The following is a 25,994-nucleotide window of genomic DNA, read 5'->3' as shown; positions in this document are numbered from 1 at the left end:
GTTCCAGGGGTGGGGTGGGGGGGGTTCAGCTCACACGTGGGGGCTCTACGGCTGTACCCCTCAGGAAGGTGTTTTGCCCAGCTGTGTAAATGGGTACCCCAAAGTGTGAGTCGAAAAAGGGGCAGTGTAACCTCTGTCGGTTGCGTTGGATGAAGGTGCCGGTCTCTCCCACTCTCTCACGCTGTCTGGAAAAGCGCTGTCAGTGTGTCCCGCACCGGAGGAGGCTGGGGTGTGCGTTTCCAGGGGCGAACACGTGCCGAGACGAAGATGGGAGATCTGCTGCCCACCTTTGCCCTGTGTGCCCATGGCTGGAGAGGTTCTGCTAATTCCAAAGTCGCCCAGTTCATTCTCCCCTCATGGCCAGGTTCAGATAATCAGGAAATAAAGAGGGCTGGACGTCCGAGGACAAGACTGACTCGGTTTATTGCAACTTCCAACACAGACTCTTCTGAGTGTGCATGGGTACTCTGTCATAACCATTTGGAAACAATTATTTGTGTGTTCTTTAAAGGTTTTTCTTTGGTGAAGGACACAGCCAGTTTTAATTAACTTGATATCTTTGCTAAAGATTTATGTTCAACTCACTCAACGCGCTGTAAAACATTAACAGCGCACAAACAGGACAGGAGAAACTAGTTCTTAACAGAATTTCACGGACCTACAGTATGAAAACCCTTAACTATAGTAACGCATACAGAAAATACTATTGAGCGCACAGAAATTAAACATACAAGTGGAAATCTGTGATAATAGCTCTTTGGTAAATGCCTGATAAGGGGAATCAATGTGTCAGGAAACAGCTGTTCAAAAAATGGAAATGGTTAATATCAGGTGAGGATGCACGCAGCGGTCCAGGATCAAACTGGAAACTCCACGCTTGTTCAGGCTGTCGGATTGTAAGAAGGGGCTTTTTGCCATCGTGCTGGCAGCCGGCGAGTCGAGCACCGGCACGCGGGACGCGCAGCGCCAGGCTCGCGCACGCTGCCCCCGCCGCGGCCCGTCCGGCCCGGCTGCCGCTTTAAAAGGCGGGACGGAGGCGCAGCGCCGAGTCTCTCCCCCGAAACTGGAGCCCCGGGCGAGCAGCAGGGAAACCGTTTAAATCCCCCCCTCCCCTTTCGGCTCTCTCAGCGACAGCCCGAAATATGCAGCAGTAAACAAACAGAACGAGAAAGAGGACGACGACGACGGCGGCGGCGGCTCCAATCCTGCGGGTCTAATCTGGACGCGCCGTTTTTTTTTCTCTCTCTTGTTGTTTCGAGCGACAACAACAAGAACAACAAGAACAACAAATCACCATCAAGTCGGTTCCCGAGCTCATTCATTTAGCTGTTGCTGGCTCTGCCGGCAGCCTGACCCTGACGAAACCCGATCTCGGCGTTACGCAACGCCAGTATCAGCTGACCGGCAAAGAAGAAGAAGAACAAGAACAAAAAATAAACAGCGGAAAGCGGGAGAGGAGGGTGCTCCGTGTTGTGAACCCGCCCTGGTTTTTGTGAAGGTGGCCCACATCCTCGCTTCTGGTGACTGCTTTCAGGCGTTAAGGAAGAGAGGGGGAGAGGATCCCGGCAGCGGCAGGATGCTGAATTTAAATAACCCGGACAGCAACGCCCTGCAGGACCCCGTGTCTCTGAACGTGGGCGGCGAGGTCTACACCACCACGCTGGACACGCTGACCCGCTGCCAGGACTCCATGCTGGGCGCCATGTTCAAGGGCCAGCTGCCCCTGCTCCGGGACCGGAGGGGCAACTTCTTCATCGACCGGGACGGCAAGGTCTTCCGCTACATCCTCAACTACCTGCGCTCCAGCAGCCTGGACCTGCCCGACGACTTCAAGGAGATGTCCCTGCTGAAGCGCGAGGCCGACTTCTACCAGATCCGGCCGCTGCTGGAGGAGATCGGGCGGCGGGAGGCGGGCGAGGGCGGGCCGGCCGGCCGCAGCGCCGTGCTGAGCGCCGACGTGGACAGCCAGCTGCGCATGCTGCACTTCAACCTCAAGCGGGCCCCCGAGAACTACGAGCTGTGCACCGTCGCCGTGCGGGTCCACACCGCCAACGTCTTCTGCACCTCCTGCGCCTTCGTCCAGCTCCTCTGCCGGCGCTTCTCCTACCTCCGCGCCCGCGAGGGCCCCCTGGCCCCCCAGCCCGACGAGGGCCGCCCCAACTACCTGCGGCTGGAGTGGACCCCCCGGCCCGAGCAGCTGCCCCCCGAGCAGTACGAGAAGCACCGCTTCCGCGAGCTGGCCGCCGCCGCCCCGCCCCCCCGCGGCAGCCTGCCCGTGCCCGACACCCGGGCCTTCATGGAGGAGGTGCTGAAGCTGGCGCTGGCCGAGGGCTTCCGGGTGGACTCGGTCTTCCCCGACCCCGCCGACATCCTCAACTGCAGGTCGCTGCGGTTCGTCAGGTACTGAGGAGCCGGCAGCTGGCGAAGAGTTTCCAGCCCTCTCGCGGCCCCCCCCAACCCCCCGAGCTGCGTTCTGCTGCGCTGGGGTTATTAACGACTAACACTGCGGAACTCACTGTGGGAAAACTCACCCTGTGGCTTTAACTGCGCGGAGGGAGTCAGGGAAAGACCGTGCTGCACTAAGGCGCGTACCCGTACGGACTCCGTCACTCATCTGTAACGCGGTAACGTTTGAATGCAGAAGCAACGTTGGGTGACGGCATGGTTTTGATGCCCCTCTCTCTCTCGGTGAGAGGAGGGTGCTGGGGTGAGGGTGGGGTGGGGGCTTGTGTTGGCTCGTATGTGGGGCAGAACGAGGGCCTGTGACCTGGCTTTTTTGCCCCAGGCCTCAACGTTCCCCCATCAGCACGGCCGAAGGTGAGACTTCTGTTCAGACTGTGAGCGTGACGACCTTACCTCCCAGTCTTAATGGCACTTTAGCTGCTCTAACTTACTTGAACTTTAATGCACAAGGTGCTCGCTCAGCTCGCGACCGACGGTAGAGTTTACGGGGAGCTTGTTGCAGCCCAAGCACTCCGGGTCAAGCTCGGCTTGCGGTGGCATGCCTTTGTCAAGGCAGACCAACCTTTAACGATATCTGAGTGATTTTCGGGGGAAAGTGGAGGCGGATCTGGTGGGGGGTGCTGATGGCTGGAGGAATGGCACCCCCTGCTGGGGAGCAGGGGCTCCTGCATGTTTACATAGTTCTCAGCAAGTGCCTCTTGTCCAATGCGAAGTCTCTGCTCCAGCCTCCGACATGCTCTTCTGGAGAAGGCATGGGAGCTGACTTCGCCTCGCCGAGACCGGTTCTGTTCCAGGTACAAGAAAACCTGGAGTGGATTTTAAGTGCCGTGCCACAGGAGGCTGCCGGGTCCTCTCTGGAACAGGTGGAGTAACGTCATTTGCACCACAGGAAATCACACCTGTGCCTTTGTTCAGTCTTTTGACAACTCTGAGGTTTTTTTTTTGGGTTAAGAGGGTCAAAAACTTTGGTTTTCTTGAATGTTTACAACCGCACTCCATGCTGCTTATTAAACATATTCCTTCTAACATTAATAAATGCAATTTAAAGTGGGGCAGTAGTGATTACAGACTGGAATTTTTTTTCCGTAAGAAGCAACTCAGCCCGTGTGCAGGTCTTCTGTGCTGCGAGGAAGTGACTAAGCAGAACCCCGCGCACTGCGCCTGGTACCATTGTGAGATGCACACACAGGGCATTCCCAGGCAGCTGGCTGCTCCGCTCGGCTCTCGCTGCCTGAAAGGCTCGTTGTTATTCCGGCCGGGAGCAGCAGCGCTCAGCTCTTTGTCTTCTCTGGCAGTTTAACAGCCCTGCGTCAGAGTCACAAGACCCGGCTGTCGGATCAGTGCACAGCTCCAGTCCGGCAGGGCCACAGCCTCTGCAGCTTTTCATTTCCCCCTCTGCTCTTTATCGTTAGCTTAACTGGACCAAATTAACACATCAAAATCTCTTGATTTTAAAAGTGATCCTAAAAAAATCTACTGGATTCTGGCCATCAAAGATCTGAGTTGTGCTCATATGGCTTGAAATGAGAGGAAAGCTGCAGTCTTTCTGTATTATTTTAATGAACTAATGACAGTATTTGGACAAAAAGCTGTCATGGTACATCTGTCAAGACACAGCTGCTCTGGTTAATTCAGATGGATTACTCCATTCGAGGGCGGCATGGTAGCACAGTGCCGAGGCCCTGGGTTCAATTCCTGGAGTGCTGTCTGTGTGGAGTTTGTATGTTTTCCCCGTGTTCACGTTGGTTCCTCCCTTGTGATTCTGCATTGGCTAAAGTGGCCAGGAACTGGCTGGCATGAAATCGCACATGAGGGCGAGGGGTTGGTGAGAATGGGCTCTGTGTGACAATCAGACTCAGACTGTGTCTGGATCAGCTGGAAGAGTTAGTGATGAGTGGCTGGGGAACTCTAGTGGTTGTTAATGAAGATCTAGTGCTCACTGCAGAAAGAGATGGCAGATCTGTTGTACTACATATTAATGTGAAGATGGAGAACTGTGTGTTAAGGATGAAGACAAGTTAAGGCGAACTGTGACTAGAAGAGACTGAGAGCTGGGCATTAAGAGTTAAGCATCTGTGTCTGCTTGATTTAAACCGACAGCTTTACCGAACCTTACAGATGGGTGACATGGCATTAAAAGTTGAATTCTCCCATGCCTACAGATCTAAGACAGAATGCAGAGCAAAGCTGAAGAGCATGAACTGCTGGGCGTCCCAAAGTGAATAGAAACACTCCAGTGCCTGGTGATTAGGGAGGAAAGACAGTGGAGAGATGAAGACCTGTCCTGCCCAAGTATAGACTCAAGGAAAAGGAAGAGGGCCAAGCAGCTGTGAGCGACCCAATGGATGGATTGATCTAGGATCCTGGAGTAGTCTGAAAAAAAGGACCGACTACTTAAATGCGGACAAAAAAAGATGACACACTGTCGCATAGTAATGTTGCGACTATGGTGACGTGTACCAGTGCCATCACATGTGCAATCATCAATCTTATTCTTAATTAGTTGCTGATTGCAAAATGCCTGTATGAGCTGTGAGTCTTGAACCCTTCTAGCACTGGAGCTGCCTCGCACGTATTTAGTGTCTTTATTGACTTGCATAATCTATTTAGACCAGTTCTGTCCCATCCATCTGCTCTGGAAAGCCAGTGTATGGGAAGGTTTTCACTGCAGCTAGGCTCCTAGCAAGCTCAATCAGCTGGCTACTGGCTTCACTGGTCCAATTTAACACCTTCTCCCAACTCTTGCAGGGCTGTAGATCTACACAGTACTAGTACAGACACACTGGCCCTCCAGGCTCAGGACCGGCCAGCTCTTAAACCACATTTTACAGGCACGTGTATAGAGGTTTGGACCAAGTCTTGCTGTTGGAAATGGGCACAAGGCATATAGATAAGAGAAGAGTGATTTCTGTGACCCATGTGTGAAGGACACAGCCATGACACAAGTGCCACTCAAATCGCTGAGGGTATTTGAGGATGTAGAAAAACTCAAATATAAACCGCAAGGTTCACTGTATCATTTTGGGATTTTTTAATTGATAGCCCCTATGCCATCCCTGCAAAAAACAAAAAACAACTTAAATTTTTAAATAATATGCATTATGCAACTGCATTTAAACTATTAATGAGTTAGAATGGAAAAAAGAGACATTTTAAAATATTTTTTGTAAAGTCAGTATCAAATATATTGTGCAAATAACATCTGGGAATAAGATTTATGAAAAGGCTTTTGAACACGAACACTTTCGGCAACAGTTGAAGGAACATCTTTAAATAATACTGCCGCTGCTGCTAAACAGCTCAAACTCTTCCACAGCTCAAACTCGCAGAGCATAAACCCTCTTAACACGGGCTCAGAGCTCTTGGTGGGTGACAGCAGTGCATTGAAAGATTTCGGGCCCCTGTTACAGGCCCCTGTGCTGCAGCCATCACACCTACAAAGCAGGGTGGGGAGGGCAGTTAGATCAGACAGAAGCACTTCGTTGCAAATGGGTACAAATGTATCACTTTATAAGAGATCACTTTATTAGCCCTATAAAAATTCTTGCATTAGGAATTTGTCTTTTCCGCATATCCCAGGTTTCTCTCCATGAGACACACAGACAGGGAGAGAACCTCGGGGTCAGAGCACGGGGTCAGCGATTGTACAGCGCCCCTGGAGCAGTTGGGGGTTAAGGGCCTTGCTCAGGGGGCCCAACAGAGTAGGATTCCTCTGCTGGCCGTGTGATTTGAACCAGCAACCTTTCAGCCACAGGTGCAGATCCTTAGCCACAGTGCCACCGCTCTGCCCTGGCACCTAGAAGGCACCCTAGCCCTGGTGCTGTCAGAGTGCAGCACAAAGAAAGGGAGGAAGTTGTAATGGGGGGTGTCCCTCTGCTGAGAGAGAGAGACCCCTACTACAGCACCTCAGAGCGCAGCCCTCTGGAAGAACGACACCCTCACTGCACCACCACAGCCCCAGTGTGGGCTGGTTTCAGCACCACCAGGGAGGGACAGCTCCCACTCCCACCCTGAGCTTATCCCATTCCTGCACCTCAGGGCTCTGCAACGTCCAACAATATAAATACACAACATTCAAATAAATAAATACAATTAACTCATCTTAGCCTGTATTACATCAACACAATTTTGACCCACCTATAGTTTGAAATAAAAAACACCCTTTTTATAGTGTCAAGTTTGACAGGTGGTCAGTTCAAATGTCTTCCTTCACTCCTGGCCTGAGACAGGTCTGTACCAAAAACTGAAAAGCAGCAGGATCATAATTCAGTCTTTACTAAAAACTACTCCAGACTAAAAATGCAAATAAAGCCATGATGGTGTTGAAAGAAAATGTTCAGTGTGCACAGCCCTGGAGACCCCAGATTGAGTTCTAGATCACCATGATCGCTGGAGTAACCAGGAAGCCCCACGTCTTGCTGCTCGGCCTGATCTCAACAGAACCGAGCTGGGCTTCGTGAAGCAAAACGGGTCACACTGTCGCATGGCTGGCATGGCATTTTGAACATCCGGAACATCAGCACGAGCCTCAGAGGTGCTGGCCAGCCGTCAGAAGGCCCAGGAGGCTCACAGGCTCGTGCTCAATGGGAAGGCGCGGCTCAGCACCAGCTCCAGCCTATCACCACCCAGCTGGCACATGTCAATCACGAACACCATCCTCCGATTGGTCAGCCGGCCGGCTGTGGCCAACAGGTCACCTGCAGAGAGCATGGGAGAGACAGGGCTGGACTGAGGTGGAATATTACTGGCCTACAGAGATATTTTAACAGTTGAATTATATTACCATTCTGTACCGTGCACTGTATTGTATGCACTTGCTGCACTCTACAACTTACAATTACCTGTGAAATCATGTTACTGTGTTATAGAAATGACTGCCCTGGACAAAGGCTTCTACTAATAAAAAAAAAACAACAACAACCATACGTTTTAAATTAGCCTGGGCAAAGAGCATACACTACTGCACCAACACACACACAGCTAGTCCCTGACCATGTTCCACATCAGGACTGGAAGGGTTGTAAAAACAGGTCATCTGAAGGCTGCCAGGTTAAGGGGGAGCGTTGGTGGAATAAAGACCAGCAGACTCTGGGGTCACAAGGGGCAGGCTATGGGTTCACAGCAGGGGGAGGCCCCCCAATAAATCCTGAAACTAGTGGTACAGTTGTGGGCCTCTGCTGTAAAGAAAGGCTGTGCGACAGACCCGTGGAGCAGTACGACACGCTGCCATACTGAGCAGTAAAACACCAAGGGGTGAGGCCGGGCCAGTCGCTGGCGGCCACAGTCAGGGACTAGTGGCGTGACCTCCTGTAGGGAGACTCACGAGGAGCAGGGGGTGCCGAGGAGGGCGAGAAACCCCCGTGTGCCAGGACGGCCGGCCAGCTGTTGTCGTGGGATTCAGGCAGCGGGGGCCAGTGCCAGTTTCCGGGGGATGCTGGGATGAACACGGTCTGGAGGGCTACGGCCTTACCAAGGTCTAGAGAAGAAAGAGCAAGACGTGCACGTCACAGATTCATACCTCTTGCACTGCTGACACTGCGGTGTCTCCACTACAGGCTCAAACTTTCTTCTTCAGAAAAGACTTTACTTAACTGGTTCCATTCTTCACCCCTCTGCTCTTCTTAATACCACCTTCCAAGGTCTCCTCTATTGTTATTGTTGTAATTATAATTGTGTCCTATCTTGTGAAATCTTCTTATTTATTGTTGTAGTCTTCTTATTTATTGTTATTGTCATCCTGTAAAGCGCTTTGAGAAGCCACCTTTAAAGGCGCTATATAAAATAAAGTTTATTATTATTATTATACTGCAGGCCATAGCTTTTGGGACTGCAGCGTCTGTATGGCAGGCTGGAACTTTGGGCTACAGCACCTCTGCGACACACGCGTACCTGTGATAGTGAAGGTGTAGTGCCCTTCATAGCAGGCCGCGGTTGCGAAGGTGTGCAGTTTCTCGTCTGGCAGCGTCTGCTGGAGCCGCCCCGGCTGTAGCCCCACTGCCGCGGTCTGCACCTCCCGGCGCTCATAGCTGCACTTCAGCGGCAGCGTCTCCATGGCAATGCCAGACTGTCCGAGCCGAGCCCCGGCCCAGGAGGACTCGGACCACTTCGGCCCGCTACTGGAGACAACTGTGGACGCGGTGCTGTAGGAGGCTGAGAAGCTGGCGTCTTCTTCGCTGTCGTGCAGGAACTCCATGGTGGCCTCCCAGAGAGTGCAACCTACCAAAGAGGAGATAAGATTGGTTTACACGTTCGTTTCAGTATTTTTGCCCCAGGGCAGCTCCAGAAGAGACAGGTCAGATCTTGACCAGTTATTCCACCCTCTTGCTGCATGACAAGTCCAGGCCCTTGTGCCCAATATAGTGACAACATTGCTGCAGTACTACAGTTCCTACAGTCTGCAGCACAGGGTGAACTGAGCTAACAGGTGAGAGGCATGAACGAGAAAGGACCCCTACCGCTGTCGGCCTCTGGGGCAGCCTGTTGGCCTCTCTGCAGAGGTGTCCCGGAGGGTCGGGCTGGCCTGCGGGACAGAACACAGGACACAAGGAATGTACACACGATGAGGATCAGATCTCATCCAACCTCAGCAGATCAAACTGAAGGACACCTCTTAAAGCGAAGGGGTTTCTTTGGAAGGGTCAGATCAGTGTTAAAGGCTGAGCTGTGTTCAGCGTTGAACCATGAACCGCTGTGATGTTTCCTAGGGCCTCGGGCTGCCCCACTGGCCTGCTGGCCTCTCTCCCCGCCCTCTGGAGGAAATTCCCAAGACACCCAGCACTAAAGCTCCATGAAGGCTTCCATCAGAAACATCACAGAAGCTCAGAAATAAAGTGCTTCTGGTTTTCAGTAGACACAGGGAGGGTCATTACTTTCTTAGCTCGATCTCACATTTTTCACGGCAGCGAATGAGCACCAGGCAGGACTCGGACTGCCCGGTCCTGCCAACAGGAAGACGAACCTTTTTCTCTGCAGCTCCCAGTCGCTCCTCTTGTCCCCAAGCTGTCGTTTGAGTGATCCCCCGACCGGGCAGCTGGCCACCAGGCTGCAAGAGCAAATCAGTCTCAGGACCGGTCCTTCACTGAGCAGTTCCCCCCGCTGCCCTGTCAACAAGCGCTACAGGGCAGGGCAACCTACTGTACAACGCGGGTGGTAATGCAGAATTACAGCTGCACTGAGAAGATAAAAATTCCTTTCATCGCGATTCCCTGCGGTGTGAACTGACGTACACCTTAAACTACAAGAAGACTGAGACGCAAGACGCAAGACGCAAAGCAGTAATACTCCAGTGGTGCTTTCATACTGACTTAAAATACATTTTGAGTTAGAATATAATAATAATAAATTTTATTTTATAAAGCGCCTTTAAAGGTGGCGTCTCAAAGCGCTTTACAGAATGACAACAACAATAAATAAAAAGAATACACAAGATAAAACAATTACAATACACAGAGGAGACCGTGGATGGTGGTACTAAGAAGAGCAGAGGGGTGAAGAATGGAACCAGTTCAGTAAAGGCTCTTCTAAAGAAGAAGGTTTTGAGTCTGGATTTGAAGGAGTTTAGAGAAGGTGACTCTCTGATATCCTTGGGGAGAGAGTTCCAGAGCTTGGGGGCATAACAGGAGAAGGCCCTGTCACCCATACAATGTAGATGGGGGACAGTTAGGAGACCAGGATTAGAAGAGTGAAGGTTGCAATATCTTTATTGCGACTCCATCCACCAAGGCCAGAGCTCCCAGTTCGGGGTTGAACGAAACCAAGGGATCAGGTGTCGCGCAATGGGACAAGGGGATGGGTGTCCGACAGCTCGGACGCAGGTTGAGGCGTCACTAGGACGCTTCTCCGCGGAGACTCACCTGCTTCGAGGAAAGCGAGGCAGGATGGGGATCTCCGGGGAACGCTGAGCTGACCACAGGGCAGTCGGTGGGCTCCTGGGAGATGTCTGCACACGGCAGGGGCTGGCGCACATAGCCTCAGCTGAGAGGGCGCTCTCCTCCTGAGGAGCACAACACAGCGCAGAGACACAGCCTGCTTAATGACCACAACACCCACCCTCCTATCAGCTAGAGTCTTCTGTCAATGGATTCCCAGGGCACATGGGACAGAAAACAAACATACACAGTTACGTTAATTAGATTGTCCGGGCAGAGCTATACTGTTACAAAAAGAGGATTACGACACTAGAGAAATATCAGGAAATGATCGAGCTGACGGGTCAATAATTAAAAATAAGCACGGCCCCCAATCTGCAAAGATTTTGCCAAGAATATCCCCTAACACCCCGAAAAACCCCAGACTGCTACCAAGTATTTGACTCTTACATAACACCTACACAGGCCAAGAGAAGAGATAAGCTGCCTTCTAAACTAAACAGAACACAACCTGCTGTTAAATCTCTCTTTACAATCCTGGATGTCACAACATGAACGAGAACCATTCTCCCTATTCTAAAAATGCAAGGCCGTTTTTAACCAAGGGATTCTTTACACAGGAAATCAAAGTTCCAAACCCTCTGTACTCCCTCTTTCTCTGGCGCCCTGTTTTATCCCCTATTCCTGGGCTGTTGATTGACACTTAATCATCGACCCAGAACTTCATTAACTAAGGTAAACCAAGGTAGACATTTTACGATGGCTCTGAACACTGAATCTGGGACCACTTAATCCCAGCAAACAACCCGTTGCTAGGAAGATGGCAATGTTGACACTAGCCAGGTGTCTCCATTGAGGACTTGCTTCCTAACCTCTGACAGTCTCCAGGAGATTACGCAATGCTGTCGAAATCAATGGCTTCCTTAAAGCAACAGTAACTACCTAATCGATCCAAAGATCTCCTCCAGCTACCTCACGGGCCAGAGGGGTTGAACAGCCTTGTCTCGTTTCCGACGGTTCTCATGTTCGTAGAAGTGGGGTGAAAAGAAACCCGTTGGACAAGTGAGTGCTCAGCGCCAGGGTGTGGGGGGTGCATCTCGGTTTGTGTGCGTGAGGAAAATGCCCAAGCCAAGATGGGGAACCCCTCTGCGCCGAATGGCGCCCTCTTCTCAATCTCAGTGACGAGACCAACACGCTCGCGCCGTGCGGAGGCCCGTTTCGGTGACGTGTACGTTACAAGCAGGCCGAGGTGTCGGCGGGAGGTCCCGACGGCAGCCGTGCGACCCCCCCCCCGTGCCGGCCGTGTCTGCTCACCAGTGTCGCGGACGACCCGTGGACCCCGCTGTGCCCCACCGCCATCACCGTGCCCTGAAAGGCGAACCGCCGGCGCTCCCGGTACTGCAGTCTCTCGGCCTCTCGCCGCAGCTCGCTGGCGCTCAGCACGGGGGCGTCACCTGCGCACAGCAGACAGGTACAGCTCCTCTGGGCAGGCCTGAACTCACGCCATTAACCAGAAACCTCAGAAGGAAGGGGCCCCAGTTATGTAGGACCTGTGACCAGTGGCTTCCTCACGGCATGTCCGAAGGATTTCAATAACTTATCCATCCTTCTTCTAGCCCCTTTATCTTCCCGGTTATCCGGAATTAGCCGGAGCCTGTCCCGGCAAACAACCCACCCAGGACGGGACGCCAGATCATCACGAGACGCATACCTACACTGGGACCAATGGTCCCAGAAGCCAATTAAACTACCACCATGTCCCTGGACTGTGGGAGGAAACCGGAGCACCTAGGGGAAACCCACACGATCAGGCAAACTACACGCTGTCTGTGACAGAGTTCAAACTCAAATCTAGTGAGGGTCTTCTTCCAGAGCTTCTGAGGATACCTTCTTCAGAAGAAGGTTAGATGTTCAAGAGTGTGCAGCCGTTTTCCCAGCTATGCAATAATAATAATTCCTTACACTTATATAGTGTTTCTCTGGACACTCCACTCAGAGCGCTTTACAGGTAATGGGGACTCCTCTCCACCACCACCAATGTGCAGCCCCACCTGGTTGGTGCAATGGCCAAAGTGCCCCAGTATGCTCACCACACACCAGCAATCAGTGGGGAGGAGAGCAGAGTAATGAAGCCAATTCATAGGAGGCCATGATTTGTAAAAGCCAGGGTCAGATTTGACCAGAGCACAGGGGCAAAATCCCTACTCTTTTTCAATAAGTGCCATGGGATCTTTAATGACCATGGAGAGTCAGGAGTTCTGTCTCATCTGAAGGACAGCGCCTTTTTTACTGTATACTGGGGCATCAGGACCTACACAGACTGCAGGGTGAGCGCCCCCTACTGGTCCCTCTAACACCTCTTCCAGCAGCAACCTTAGATTTCCATGTAGTGCCCTGGGTATCCAAGCAGCTTTCCTCAAGAAGGCATGACGGACAAGGACGTACCTTCTCCCTCCTTCAGGAACTGCTCCAGGGCAGCGGGGAGCTGGGGAAAGGTGAAGTATCCGCCCACGGCCGACTGGCTCAGAATGTCCTCATCCCTCAGCGTGTCCACCCACTGCAGAAATCGCTTGACCGCTGGGAGTTTCCTGTAGGGCCTGCCAGTGTGGTGCCCTGAAACACAAACGGTAACGAACCAGATGAAAGAGCAGCTGTCCCAAAACTTAACGCTGCGGAGCTGAAGAATGATTTCAACTGTCGAAACAGCTGCATTATTCAAGCCGAGTGGTTAGAATACGAGGCCTCACATGTGTAATTATTCTTATCAGAAAACAGTTGAACCCACAGCCGAAGTCATCCCGCCCGGCTGCTCTCTCACATTTCGATTTCACTTACCATTTTACAGGATTTAAATCCCCCCAGTGTGTTGTGTATATTGTATTATGCATTGCCTTGTAATTTGACCTGTCTGCACCCAACGCTATGGGTATCCTGCCTAAAATGACTATGCCAGTGTCCGGTCTGTCCTGCTGTATTTGCACCGTGGACGAGGAGGAACGATATTTCGTTCCACTGTATACTTGTATAGGGCTGGGATGGCAAATAAACGTGAACTTGAACTTGAATTAATGGCAGCAGCAGGCTTGCAGAGACCTGCATGACCCCTGTTCTCTTCCCTCGAGGCTGCTGGAGCAGGTCCTCAGCTCAGCTCACCTGTGCCGTAGACTTGGGTAAACTTGGTGTTGGTGAGGTACAGCATGCTGGGGCCGGGGGCCGTCTGCACCACCCTGAGGTTAGTGCACACCAACAGCGACACTGGGGTGAGAGAGACACCGTTATGCTGCAGTAATGCGATCAGGAATGAAAGGCCACTCCACTAGGACAACACAGCAAATTCAGATTTGCTACCATTCACCTCAAGGTCATCTTTTACATCTTATAGCGATATGTGCAAACTTACATGCGTTTGGTCTCTATTGATTTCAACACTTGTAATCCAAAGTAATTGTTATATCAGCAGATTAATCTGAGGCTTTATCAAGCAGAGCAGAACCTAGAATTAGGAGCGTTTTCAGGCATGTAGGTGCAGGAGTGATCTGTATTTCTTCCTCAGCATCTGTGCTGACAGTCTGCGATCAGGTGTGTTCTTTTTGCAGCTCTTGTGTTTAACATTGTTACTGTTAGAAAAAGCGATCCGCTCTAGAACAGAAAGGAATTCTTTAATGCCACACAGCAGGAGCTAGTGGAATTTGTGTTTGAAACTAGCACGAGAACACTGATGAGGCAGACGTACAACATACGATATTAAAAAGAAGAATACAAACTGAAATGAAAAGACAAGCAAAACACAAACTTGTAATCACACGCAGAAGTAAATACTAACTTTACATTAGGCAACAGGATTGTAAGGAAGATGTTCACAAGAGGCTAAATAGCTGTAGAGGGAAAGTTCAAGGTTCATGTGGCAGTGGGAGAGAAGCTATGGTTGAAGAGGGTGGTAACATTTATTTTAAGCAAATAACACCTCCCTATTTTAAATGGAATATGACAGTTTTATGGATCTATGAGTTTCAGAAGAACAGGCTGCCTGATGTGAAGAATGATGGGGCTCGATATAGCCAGACTGATGCCACACGCGAGCTGGACTGTGTGTTGGTACAGTTAGGCAGCTTTCTCCAGGGTGGCGACGGCTCCTTACTGGGGTAGATCAGGGCCTGGAGGTCGGGCTGTGAGGTGGCGAACAGCTGCACGGTGATGGGATGGTCCCCCGTCCCGTCCTCCAGCGTCAGCCAGCGGTACTGCAGGAATTCCCCCGTCCCGTGCCCTGTCACACAAGACATCACTTTGCACCACTGCTCACCACTGTGTGCCACTGCTCACTACTGTGCGCCAATGCTCACCACTGCTCACTACTGCGTGCCACTGCATACCACTGGTGTCAACTGACCACAGCTGCCCCTCTCGCTCCTGGGGCGGGGTGGTACAGTTGCCATGCAGACTCCCTGGCATGCTCTCGCCTCTCTGTGGTTTGTGTGCCAAGATGACACATTATGGGAACATAACACATGTTCCAGACACCACCGACAAAAAGTCTTTTGCACTGGCCAGTCAGGCTCACCTTTGGCTCTTATGCGCTCTGGCCGCCCAACAAACGTCACCAGGCCGATGACGTCACACCTTTGGTCACTGTGACAGCCGGCCAGTTCGCTGCTGAAAGACAAACCAACCGGTCAGAGTTACTGGGAGCTGACCCGTTGCTCCTGAGGCAGCTGGGGCTCGATTTCCAGGAGCTGAGGAGTCCAGGAAGGTGGAAACACTGGTGTTCCTCTCCAGCACAGGACGAGAGTGAGAGTGTGAGAGTCCACAAGTGTGTGTGAGTGGAAGAGAGAGTGAGTGAAAGAATGAGTATAGGTTTGAGTGTGAAAATGTGAGAGTGGAAGAGAGTGGTAGAGACAGCGAGTGTGAGAGTGAGTGAGTGGAAGAGAGAGTGTGAGTGTGTGAGAATGTGAGAGTGAGTGGCAACACCGATTGTACCAATCGGTCATGCTAATAAAGCACCTGGAATTGAATTGAATTGTGTGTGAGAGTGAGTGAGTGGAAGAGACAGTAAGTGTGAGTGAGAATGTGAGAGTGAGAGAGTGAGTGTAAGAGACAGTGAGAGTGAGTGTAAGAGACAGTGAGAGTGTGTGAGAATGTGAGAGAGGAAGAGAGTGGTAGAGACAGTGAGTGTGAGAGTGAGTGGCAACACTGATTGTACCCATCGGTCATGCTAATAATTGAAATTTAATTGAATTGTTTGAGAGTGAGTGAGTGGAAGAGACAGTGAGTGTGAGAGTGAGTGAGAGTGGAAGAGTGGAAGAGACAGTGAGTGTGAGAATGCGAGACTAAATGAGAGAATGGAAGAGACAGTGAGAGTGAGAGCACCTGTTCAGGAAGTTAAAAGTCAGTGCAGGAAGCTTCCACCGGCGCTGCTGCTCTTCCTCCGGGATCACAGTGATGGCTGCCGCAGGGTTCCGGGAGTTCAGGCTGATTTCTGTTTCAAATACCAAGAACACCCCAGATCTTAACCAAAGGCAAAGGAGGGCTGTTTAGTCCTTGGCAAAATATATGTAAAACAATTTCCCCTCTCAGCCTAAGGCTTGAACAGACCGCGTTCTGCTGTGTCAGGATGGCTTTCTCACTGTGCCCGCTAAAGGAAAGCGAACCCGGTGCCCCTGACCGGGCCCTGAGCCGCGAGACCGCGCCGGCCTACCGATGCCCTGCTCCGCAGAGTTGCCCGTCCGGCTGGAGTAGCTCTCTTTGACCCGGTAGTTGCGGAGCCGCAGCACCAGGCCCGGCTCCAGGCTGCGGTACCAGTCCAGGCAGAGGGAGTTCCACAGCACGACGGCGGCCTGGGCCGTGGCGTCCGCGACCTCCAGCGTGGCCTGGGAAAGACAGGAGGGGGTAAGGCGCTGCAGGCCCACCAGAGGAACACATCTCATTTCCACAGGACGGACGACTGCCCCATGCACACAGCCTTCTGAGTGGAGACCGCCACACAGACCGCCTGAAACAAGAATAACAATTCCTTACACTTATACAGCGCTTTGCTGGACTCTCCACTGAGAGCACTTTACAGGTAATGGGGACTCCCCTCCACCACCACCAATGTGCAGCCCCACCTGGATGATGTGACGGCAGCCATAGCGCGCCAGTACGCTCCCCACACACCAGCTCTCAGTGGGGAGGAGAACAGAGTGATGAAGCCAGTTCAGAGAGGGGGATTATTAGGAGGCCATGACTGGTAAAGGCCAGAGGGAAATTTGGCCAGGACACTGGGGTAACTGGGCTACTCTTTTCGAGAAAAGCCCTGGGATTTTTAATGATCACAGGACCTCTGTTTCACATCTCATCTGAAGGACGGCGCCTTTTTTGCAGTATAATGTCCCAATCACTATACTGAGGCTTTAGGACCAACACAGACCAGAGGGTGAGCGCCCCCTACTGGCCCTACTAACACCTAATCCAGGAGCAACCTCAGCTTTCCCAGGAGGTCTCCCATCCAGGTACTGGCCAGGCTCACACCTGCTGAGCGTCAGTGGGCCATCAGTTGAGAGTTGCAGGGTGACATGGCTGCTGCAAAGCAAACTGACACAGTCCTGGTGTTAAAGGCTCAAGGGCTCCTCTACACAAGCCAGATGTTGGAGATTTCAGATGACTCGGGAAACTGGGACATCCAGCTGTGTGCAACAGCCATCACCCATGCGATCGCGCCTACGACTCTACGACTACTGGGCTATAAGGGAGAGAACTGACAGCAGCTGACTGGGCCCCGAAGGGGAGTGAACAAGCAAGCGATCCACGCGGCCCCGCTCACCTGGTACGGACACTCGCAGTTCTTGTCTGGCCGGCCGTAGTGGAAGAGGTGGGACTTCCTCAGCACGCGCACGACGAGGGCGCCAGGCCTGGGTCGGGCCCCGCTGAAGAAGGCCCTGCGGAGCTTGGACAGAGCGACTGGCTGGAGGTCTGCAGCACACAGGGAGCCCAGAGAGGGGGACTGTTAAGGTGCACAGGCAACAGGCAAGAGGGGCGGCTCCGAACGGGCTTCGTGACCGAGCCGGGCTTTGCCTTAGGGAAAGAGAGAAAGTCACTCCCTGCTGATTAGGCACGTGTGCTGTGAGGGGATCGCTGCACAGCAGTGTCCAGCAGAGCTCTGATGTCGGAAGACAAGGCTAAACGCCCGAGGCCTTCACACAGACTCCGTACAGACCTAGCGTCTAGCCCAATAAGTTTCAAGTGAAAGAGCTTCAGCCAAAGCAAACTGGAATAGCAACAGTGCTGTTCAAAGCCACGAGCAGCCAGGTTGCGCACAGTGCCGTTCAGAGCCACGAGCAGGCAGCAGGCAGGTTGCGCACAGTGCCGTTCAGAGCCACGAGCAGGCAGCAGGCAGGTTGCGCACAGTGCCGCTCAGAGCCACGAGCAGGCAGCAGGCAGAGACCCGAGTGGGCAGGTACTCAGGTGTTCGAATTCAACCCAGTTCCCTGGAGCTCCCAGACTGTGGTATTGAGAAGCACGCCACCAGCAGACTTGAATAAAGATTACCCACAGGAGCATCAGGAAGAAAACAAACGGCCTCACACCCACACACAACGTACCAAAGCATTTTTAAATGAGCAGTAACGAAATCACACCGCTTTTGATAGAAGCTGTCAGCTGTCAGGAGTTTCAGAAGCGCTCACCTCGTGTCCAGCTTGGCGGGGGCGTGTCATCCGAGTCAGACGGAGGCGCCTTGCTCCACACCTCGCCCCGCAGACCCACGTTGTTCCACAGCGGCAGGTAGCAGCATCTTCTCGCCCTGAGGGGGGCGACGCGCGGCTGGGCATCTCCCTCCACGCCGTACCAGGGGATCGCGTCCACCTGCACGGCGCTGAACGCCGCCAACCCAGCGGCGACCCCCGCCTCCCGGTGCACCTCCAGGCTCACGACGTGATAGCCCCGGCAGCCGCTCTCCCCGCCCGTCTCCGCGGCCGCCGGGGCGAACGTCACCCGGCGCAGCTGACAGCCGCTTCGCAGCTCGTTCCTCTCCGCCAGGCGGTTCAGGCTGGGGTGCAGGCTGGCGCGGATCTTGCAGTGCCCATCGCTCAGCGTGACGTCGTAGAGGCAGTCGGAGGCGCTGGTCGCCTGCGGGAAGTGAGCGGAGAACTCCAGGTCGCGCAGGTACCGGTCTATGGCCAGCAGATACAGCGGCCCGCCGCAGGTCTTCGTGCTGTCACTGGAGGAGAAGGCAGAACTCGGCCGGGAAAGAGCCCTGTGCAAGACGGAGCTCTGCCTCAGACCGTCCATCCTCCCCTTCCCGACTGTAAACAAATACTGTATTTTTAAGACGCCCACTTTTAGTTTTTGCCTTTCCGATGGATTAGCGCCCTCTGCAGGCTTGGAGGACCACAGGCTGTTTTAAAATTGGCCGTTCATGGGTGACCTTTATATTCTCAGGGAGTATTACAAAGTTAGCTCTCCTTAAACAACCAGAGTATGGATCTACCACTTACTCTTGATTTGACAGATTGTGGTCATTTGTATTATGACGTCATCTTCTTCGTCCTCACACATCTTTAAATAGTAATGTTTTGAACATCATATTAAATTCAATTTATTTTCATAGAGTGCCTTTCACAACACGTTTGCCCCAAGGCGCTTAACAAAGCAAGTGATCGTACATGTTGCGAATACAGAACAGAAAAGACCAGAAGACAACGGAGGAGAGGAACCACAAACCTCTAGGGGTCCAAGGTCAACTGGCTGCCCCATTGCTTTGGGCATGCTATACAATAAAAAAGGAAAAAATAATAAAGGTATTAATCCACCCATCATGTCTTCTGTATGTCAGTACTCCATGCAGAGCTCTGTAGACCAGCAAAATCCTCCTTAACGAGAGCTGTTTCCACGATGTCCCTCTTGGGTCCATGGCAGTGATGCAGCATCCGGCTGTGCCATCTGGACATGTGGGGAGGAGAATGGGATAGTCTGGTCAGAACAGATGTATCTACCTGGTGGGCCAACACAGAGACACACGATGTCATGTACAGCAGCACCAGCAGCCATGGGTGCAGCAGGCCATGATGTATATGAAACCACTGCACTGCCAGTCTCAATCGCACTGTGGGCTATACACGGTTTGTTTTAAAGGCGAGTTTAATCCGTGTCCTCTGTCTCCCTCTACTGGGAATTCTGGTAAACCACGTTGCCAAACGAGACAGAAGACAAAGTTGAAGAAAACCGCTTTAAATGGATTGCCCAGTCGATAAATGAATGTAGATCACGATCTGTGACTATTATCAATCAAGAAACCCCACCACAACTTCTCATTCTCTTTCAATTTACCTTGTTGTCACGGGCGACTGTGATCTTGGGACGTCAGCGTAATTACTTGCGTCTTTCGCAGTTCAATGCACTGGGCGCAAACGCTCATTGAAGCCTTGCTGTCACGGTGCGTGCAGTGCAGCTAGCGAGCCCCACTGTGAACATAATCAGAAAACAAACTGTCCTTCGGAAATAGGGGAGAAAAGCGTTTTGAGCTGAAAGTGAGCCTGGTCTGCGCGGAATGAAGTTCAGTTGTGGGTGGTGCTGAGGCTGCCTATGCAATGGGTATCAGGTGAGACAGGAGAGCATCGCGGCGCGCTAATTATAGGACTCTCGGAGCCGCAATTATCTAATCAGCAGATAAAATCGGGGGTAGGAACCCACCCGAAGTCCTGTTTAAACAAGAGAAGTGGAATTTGGACGTTTCCTGAAGTTATAGTCTTCTAGAGTCGCTAACCTTCGGATACACTTGCAAGATGGGTTTTGTGCAATGCTTGGTTTTCTTCTCCCTGGCCAGCGGCGCAGGAGCTATCGCGAGGACGGGCGCAGAAGAGCGGAGAGAGCTGGAACCCTACCCACGGCTGGAGACAGCCGCCAGCTCGCAGCCTGTAACCTCCAGGCCCGGCCATCGCAGACGGGAGACCGTGCAGAGGTTTCGGATGGTCCCCCGCGCGTTCCCAGGGGGGAGACTGGATTTTATCCGCCGGCACAACGGCACTGGCATGAGACTCCCGTTTGACGGAGACGGGACTCCAGACGCACTCTCCCCCGGGAGCAGGAAGACGGACCTCGCTTCTCCCGACGAAGACGCTCAGTTTCTCGGCGTACGCAGACCTACCCCGGCCGTGTCTACGGCTCTGGGGGCTCCCAAAGGCCAAGGCCGTCGGGTCGCGGGTCCCGCCCCGGCCAAGGCGCCGTCCCAGGAGAGCCGCGGGTTGGGCTACCCGGTCACGCAGGGGTCGAAGCCCAACGGGACCGGTTCCGTGCGAGTCAAGTGCGGGGACAAGTACTTGCGAGTGGAGGTGGAGCGGGATTTCTGGGGCACGGGGACGCTGCTGGGAGACTCGGACCTCTCGCTGGGCAGCGGCTGCAGCAGTAACGGGAGGAAGAGAAAGCGCTCCAAGTTCATCACCTTCACCTACGAGCTGCACGCCTGTGGCACTCGGCGACAGGTAAGGCCAGCCCGCCGAGCACCACCTCGTAGCGTTTCTCCTTTGGCGTTTTTGTTTGGGGGGGCAGATCTTCGCTTCGGACGACCATTTGTAACGGGGGGAGAGCATATTTAAACCTGAGTTGGCAAAAGAATGTACTTTTACTGGCCTATGAGACTGACTGAAAGCTGCGCTTCCCGTCTCATCTCATGGCGCTCTGTGCGGCAGATCACCGACGCGGAGCTGGTCTACTTCAACCGCCTGTACTACACCCCGCGGGTCGGGAGGCGGCGGAGCAGGACGCAGGTGGCCACGCTGCAGTGCCATTACGCGCGGTAGGGAGAAGCAACAACCCGCCGAAAAGCACACGAAGTACTCGAGACGCCCATTGCGCGGACGTCTCATTGCGAAGAGTTGCGCTCTGTTTTGGTACCCGGAGGCGGCAGCGTGGGGACAGCGGCTGGCGCTCTGGACCCGCGACCTCTAGGGTCCCTGGTTGGAATCCCAGACTGGGGCGCCGCTGTTGTACCTTTTGAGGAAGGCGCTTTCCTCGGGTTGCTCCAGTAAACACCGCGCACCGTCCTGGCGTTTGACTGCGTCTTCAGGCCTCATTGTCAAGCCATTTCAATGGGCGCACGAATAGGGGGAGGATTCATCGAATTTCAGCATCTAGTAGCCCTCCGTCCCAAATCCCGCTGTAAAGGCCGAATTCCGAATGTAATCAATATCTTCTCCGGGAAGCTTGTATGCGTTTCGGACCGGGCCTTGATCCCTGTCGTGAGAGGGGGAAGCGCTGTGAAGCCGGTAGGTTTGCCGAGTCGGGCTGCGGCGTCTGATGCGACTCGGCTCTCTCCTCCAGGACCAAGACGGTGTCCAGCCACGGCGTCAAGCCCACCTGGGCGCCCGTGTCCTCCAGGCGCTCCTCCAGCAGCCACTTCGCCTTCTCGTTCGGCGTGATGACCGGTAGGGTCGGACCCTTCCACCGCCGGTCGCCAGACCTGGACACGCGTGTGAACCTTCCCCGTACATAAACGCAGTTAAAGAGCGGGGGTGTTACTCGCTGGTCCCTTTCCCCGAGTGTAGTGGAGTCTTCCCCGTCTGACTGCAGCGCTCGCTGTGGCACTGTGCTGCACCCATGGACACCTCTGTATTAGGGAAACAGGGGCTGTTTATATCCTAGTTTGTCCCTATCTGTAACTCATTCTGAATGAAGTCTTGTAAAATCCGGCCTTAATTACTACAACTGGGACTACTTTTTGACCCTGGTTCTAATTACCATTTAACTATACACCACGATACAGGGGGCTCTGTCTTCTACATGTCTTTGATTGGATTACCTTGAAGAAAGGGAATAGGTACCTTTTTAATGTTAGATTGATGTTAGTTTTTCCCCGTTTGGCCAGATGATTGGAAACCTTCGTCCAAGACGGTCTACTTCCTCGGACAGACCATCAATCTCCAGGTGTCCGTGCATCTGCAGGCCCGTCTGGGTTTCAAGGTGTACATCGATAGCTGCGTCGCAACCACCACCCAGAGTGTTGACTCCAAGCCCAGCTATTCTATTATTCAGGATTATGGGTGAGTGTGGGGCTGCCTGTTGGCTCTGTGGATTGCCTTGGATCCCCCTGACCAGTGCGGCACCAGGCCAGCAAGGTCCAGTTCTTCCCGGACCCATCCTCGGAGCTTCAGCAGGACCTCCTTCCCAGAATGCCACTTTTTTTTTTTTCCCCCTCCCCAGGTGTCTTGTGGACAGTAGGCTCACCCACTCCACCTCGAAGTTCATGTCCCCTCGGAGCAACAGCACCCTGCAGTTCCAGATCAAAGCCTTCCAGTTTGAGAACAGCCTCTCGGACAAGGTAAGGCTGAATGGAAGCTTTCACACTTCAAGATATACAGTAGGGGTGCAGCGTGGCGCCGAAGGGAGTGTTGCTCAACGGGAGCTTCACAGAGCTGCGAACGGGATCTGGGTGACTACCTCCGCGTGAGGAATTCCGAACGCGTCTGCTGTTTTGTCCTAGACCCGTTCTCTGAACCTCTCGTCTACAGGCAGCCGCCCACATCCTGTGTAGTGAATAGTGGCTGCACACTCTTGCTGTGAGAGGGGCTGGGGGCACAAGGGCAGTGCTGACCCCCCAGTTATGCGCGTTCTTTCCCAGATATTTATCCACTGCCGCGTTTGGGCTGTTGACGCCAAGGCCCCTCCCAGTGAGAAGAAAAAGAGCTGTCAGTACAACCAGGGAGACAAAAGGTGAGTTGATCCTTGGCCCAAACTTCACTTTGAGTTATGTCGGCGCAACCTGTATCTGTTCCTGGGTTTAATGATAATTGCTTACACTTTTATATAGCGCTTTTCTGGACACTCCACTCAAAACGCATTACAAGTAATGGGGACTCCCCTCCACCACCACCACCAGTGTGCAGCCCCACCTTTTAGGATTTAATTCAGTGTCCTTCCCTTTATGGGAGGATGTGTAGGCTTTAACTGGCAGCAGAGCAGTTTTCCAGCTCTATCCCATTCAAATGTTGGGGTGCTATAAAGCAACGTACATGTCCGCTTAAAGTAGTGTTCCATATCCAAGAATGCTCTGATCGGATTGCCTCTGAGCACTGCTGGACATGCACACGAGTGCTCAGCCCGGTCTTGCTTTCCTGTGCCCTTTGACCTCACAGGTGGGAGGAGCTAGAGGGACAAGATGGCGTCTGTGGCTGCTGTGAACGGAGGTCGTGTGGGAGAGACCGCTGGAGTCGAAGCCCAGAGGATCACCCTGATGGTGAGCATCTTTCCCATTCGTTCTGCCTCCTAACTGGTGTGATTTCTGTCTGTTTGGGTATACGTTTTCTATTAAAACTTTGTATAGCGTAATGAAGAGAACTGATTTTTTTTTATCCTGTTGTTGAATGTAAGCGATGGTGATCATTTTCCCCAATGTAAAAGGATTTTTGTGGAGAACTGAAGATGGGATTTGCCTCTCTACCATGAGGGACTTGCTGTCTCCACAGGGTCAGGATCATGGAACCCCAGTGGGGCTCTTGGTGATGTCACAGTGGGCCCGCTGCGCATCTTGGCTCCCAGATCAAACTCGTCTGTCAACAGTAGGGAGAGTCGCCCCTTGTGGCATGACGCCAATCTGACCGTGGCAGGTGAATGCGCATCTTTGTATGGTTTAACTAGGGAGAATGAAGACTCGATTATAAAATCCCTCAAGGACTGAAAGGGGAAAAAGATCTGATTCTCTCAGATGTTCTGCTTTTGGATTTAAGATCAAGGTGGAGTAATCCTGTGGATCCTGTCGATGTAACATGAAGACCAAGCCCTGAACAGTCTTGTTCAGAGGTTCATTTGGAACAAAGGGGCTCTTTACCAGCAGGGTTGCTTGCATTTGAACCAGAGGGACACCAGTGTACTGGGGATGTGTATAAAGTGTAGGAAGATTTCAACTGCAGATGGGAGTTCACAGGAGGTTGATTCTGATGGGGATCAGGAAGGCATTGTCATGGGCTAAGAAACCTAAAGCAAATGGCAATTAATGACGGATTGAGGAACTTGAGGTCACTGCACTAATGGGAAATGCCCATGCATGGGGGTTATGGTGGACATAATGGACACAACCTTCAGATGACGGTGTTTATGTAGATGCGGTATAGAGGGGGTGGTGGGTTTGGGAACTAATATAATCCTGAAAGCTAGAGAATTGAAGGATGAGGGTACAGATATAGACAGTATAGCACATAGGTTAAATTTGGAAATGTGAATTCTAAGGGCTTAACAAGTGATGCTGCAGGCCACTTAATGCAGACATTGGGACAAGCAAGTTACTGTATGATGAGACCGGGGAGGTGATGCTAATGGGGGACGTTGCATTCCCATGCTTTCAGGTGACTCGGGGATGCAGCTGGCCCAGCTGTTGATCGCCTCTGCCTCTGCGGTGTGTGGCTTCTCTCTCCTGATGGGCCTCTTCTGCCTCTGCCGCCTTGGCTGTCGCATTCCCAGGCATCCCTCCCTGGATTCCTGCAGGAATACCCACAGCCCATGACCCGGTCTGCCCGGTTCTGGGCAGATTCACCCGTTTACTTTGAACGGCAAATAAGTGATTATCACTCTGTACAGTTAGATGGTTAATAAAGCCATTTTTATGGACGGTTTGTGTCGGATCATCATTTATTATGAAAACTGATTGAAAGCTGCAGGAAGATCTGCATCTGCCTTAGATGGTCACATTAGCCTGTTGGTATTAAATAGTCTGGAGTGTATAAATGGGCTCCTTGTTTTATTGCCTCGGATCAGGCGCAGATCCTGGTCTGGGTATGCAGACTTCCTGGCTGGCTTTAACGGGCTCACAGTGTGGTACTCGGACCAGTTTATCCGTTTCTCCCAGTTCTCCATGCACCTGAGTGGGGTGGATTGGGGCGGTTCCATCTCGTCTCCCCAATGACTTCTGTGAAATAATGGATCTTGGGCTGTCGCAGTGGTGGAAAGGTTTGCTTCACTGGTCTCTGTAGATGATAATGGTGCCATGTTGGGAGCCTCTGTATTCTGTTCTGCCTCTATGTAGCACCTGCCAGGGTGATGGGTCTGAGGTGAGTTGGAGCTTGGGGTGTCCCAGTGCACGTGGCTCAATCCTTGTAGTGCAGCCCCTCTATCGTGGGTGTCCTCTGGCCAGGAGCCCCCCAACATGGCAGAGCCCTCTCTAAGCAGCAGTGTGTTGGCTGTGCAGGAGGAGAGGAGTTACCCTTCCTGTAGCCTGTGTGCAGGTAGCTGCTGCTGCTGTTGCTGGCTGACTGGCGAGACCGGGCTGCTGGGAGCCAGTGGTAGTGCAATCACTGTTAAAGGTAGTGTGTGAGGGTTTACATTCAAAATGGCACAGCAGTAGGCAGAATGTCCCCAGAGCCAGAATATCTCCCTACTGCTACTGACTACCTACTGAGGGAGACCAGCAACTTTGAGCCCACTGGAGCCAATGACTAGAGGGGCAGCATAGTGCTGACCTGCAAAACAATTGAACCGACGGGAGCTGCCTTATTTCAATCTGCAGGGCGCCCATTGCTTCTACAACGCTGGCAATGTATTCTGGGGGTGTTACCACATTACTGTCCTGGACAGCCAGTGTGTGGGAGCAGCTTTTCAAACCAGCTCAGCGCTTTACAACCGGGGTCGGATCTCTAATCGTTTAAATGATCCCATTTTTCAGCTTCTCCCGGCTCTTCGGGTGTCGTTGTTTCGGAGGGACGGCGG

At 52.6% G+C, this 25,994-nt stretch overlaps 3 protein-coding genes across 7 annotated transcripts; 2 read left to right on the top strand and 1 right to left on the bottom strand.

Moving 5' to 3' along the window:
• The first annotated feature begins 106 nt into the window (after positions 1-106).
• Positions 107-3,515, top strand: LOC148672300 (BTB/POZ domain-containing protein KCTD21-like). The gene has a single exon (XM_088627935.1). It carries the CDS (start codon positions 1,577-1,579, stop codon positions 2,405-2,407), a length of 831 nt encoding a protein of 276 aa, XP_088484061.1. The 5' UTR covers positions 107-1,576; the 3' UTR covers positions 2,408-3,515.
• Positions 3,516-5,470: 1,955 nt separating this feature from the next.
• On the bottom strand, positions 5,471-18,707 carry radx (RPA1 related single stranded DNA binding protein, X-linked). Of its 5 annotated transcripts, none has more exons than XM_088627927.1 (15): positions 17,990-18,705; positions 17,128-17,276; positions 16,024-16,195; positions 15,696-15,804; positions 14,890-14,978; positions 14,470-14,595; positions 13,485-13,586; positions 12,777-12,944; positions 11,646-11,785; positions 10,317-10,456; positions 9,422-9,505; positions 8,919-8,983; positions 8,353-8,679; positions 7,787-7,939; positions 5,471-7,160 (listed from the first exon to the last, which is right to left on the bottom strand). In XM_088627927.1, exons 1-15 carry the CDS (start codon positions 18,591-18,593, stop codon positions 7,030-7,032), a joined length of 2,559 nt encoding a protein of 852 aa, XP_088484053.1. In that variant the 5' UTR covers positions 18,594-18,705; the 3' UTR covers positions 5,471-7,029. The 5 variants fall into 5 exon arrangements, with proteins under 5 accessions (XP_088484053.1, XP_088484052.1, XP_088484054.1 ...); XM_088627926.1 differs by having other exon boundaries at positions 14,890-14,981; positions 17,990-18,703; XM_088627928.1 differs by lacking the exon at positions 7,787-7,939 and having other exon boundaries at positions 14,890-14,981; positions 17,990-18,707.
• Positions 18,708-19,928: 1,221 nt separating this feature from the next.
• On the top strand, positions 19,929-24,899 carry LOC148672298 (zona pellucida sperm-binding protein 3-like). Its single transcript, XM_088627931.1, has 9 exons — positions 19,929-20,782; positions 20,990-21,096; positions 21,621-21,724; positions 22,165-22,339; positions 22,500-22,617; positions 22,918-23,009; positions 23,432-23,532; positions 23,762-23,902; positions 24,638-24,899. The coding sequence occupies exons 1-9, from the start codon at positions 20,087-20,089 to the stop codon at positions 24,793-24,795; spliced, it is 1,692 nt and encodes a 563-aa protein (XP_088484057.1). The 5' UTR covers positions 19,929-20,086; the 3' UTR covers positions 24,796-24,899.
• The last annotated feature ends 1,095 nt before the right edge of the window (positions 24,900-25,994 follow it).

This window comes from Lepisosteus platostomus, chromosome 4, assembly GCF_059453375.1.
Source record: "Lepisosteus platostomus isolate fLepPlt1 chromosome 4, fLepPlt1.hap1, whole genome shotgun sequence".
NCBI classification, from domain to species: domain Eukaryota; kingdom Metazoa; phylum Chordata; class Actinopteri; order Semionotiformes; family Lepisosteidae; genus Lepisosteus; species Lepisosteus platostomus.
Note: the sequence above shows the minus strand (reverse complement) of the source record. Positions and strands in the feature narration are given on the sequence as shown.

Excerpts from the sequence above, each read along its gene's own strand:
- LOC148672298 (XM_088627931.1), top strand. The coding sequence starts at position 20,087 with ATGGGTTTTGTGCAATGCTTGGTTTTCTTCTCCCTGGCCAGCGGCGCA. Across the intron at positions 21,725-22,164 it reads CTCGTTCGGCGTGATGACCG|ATGATTGGAAACCTTCGTCC; the intron begins GTAGGGTCGGAC and ends CCGTTTGGCCAG. Across the intron at positions 22,340-22,499 it reads TCTATTATTCAGGATTATGG|GTGTCTTGTGGACAGTAGGC; the intron begins GTGAGTGTGGGG and ends CCCCCTCCCCAG.
- radx (XM_088627926.1), bottom strand. The coding sequence starts at position 18,593 with ATGGACGGTCTGAGGCAGAGCTCCGTCTTGCACAGGGCTCTTTCCCGG. Across the intron at positions 13,587-14,469 it reads CCAGGCCCTGATCTACCCCA|TGTCGCTGTTGGTGTGCACT; the intron begins GTAAGGAGCCGT and ends CTCTCACCCCAG. Across the intron at positions 9,506-10,316 it reads CCTCGCTTTCCTCGAAGCAG|CCTGGTGGCCAGCTGCCCGG; the intron begins GTGAGTCTCCGC and ends TTGCTCTTGCAG.
- LOC148672300 (XM_088627935.1), top strand. The coding sequence starts at position 1,577 with ATGCTGAATTTAAATAACCCGGACAGCAACGCCCTGCAGGACCCCGTG.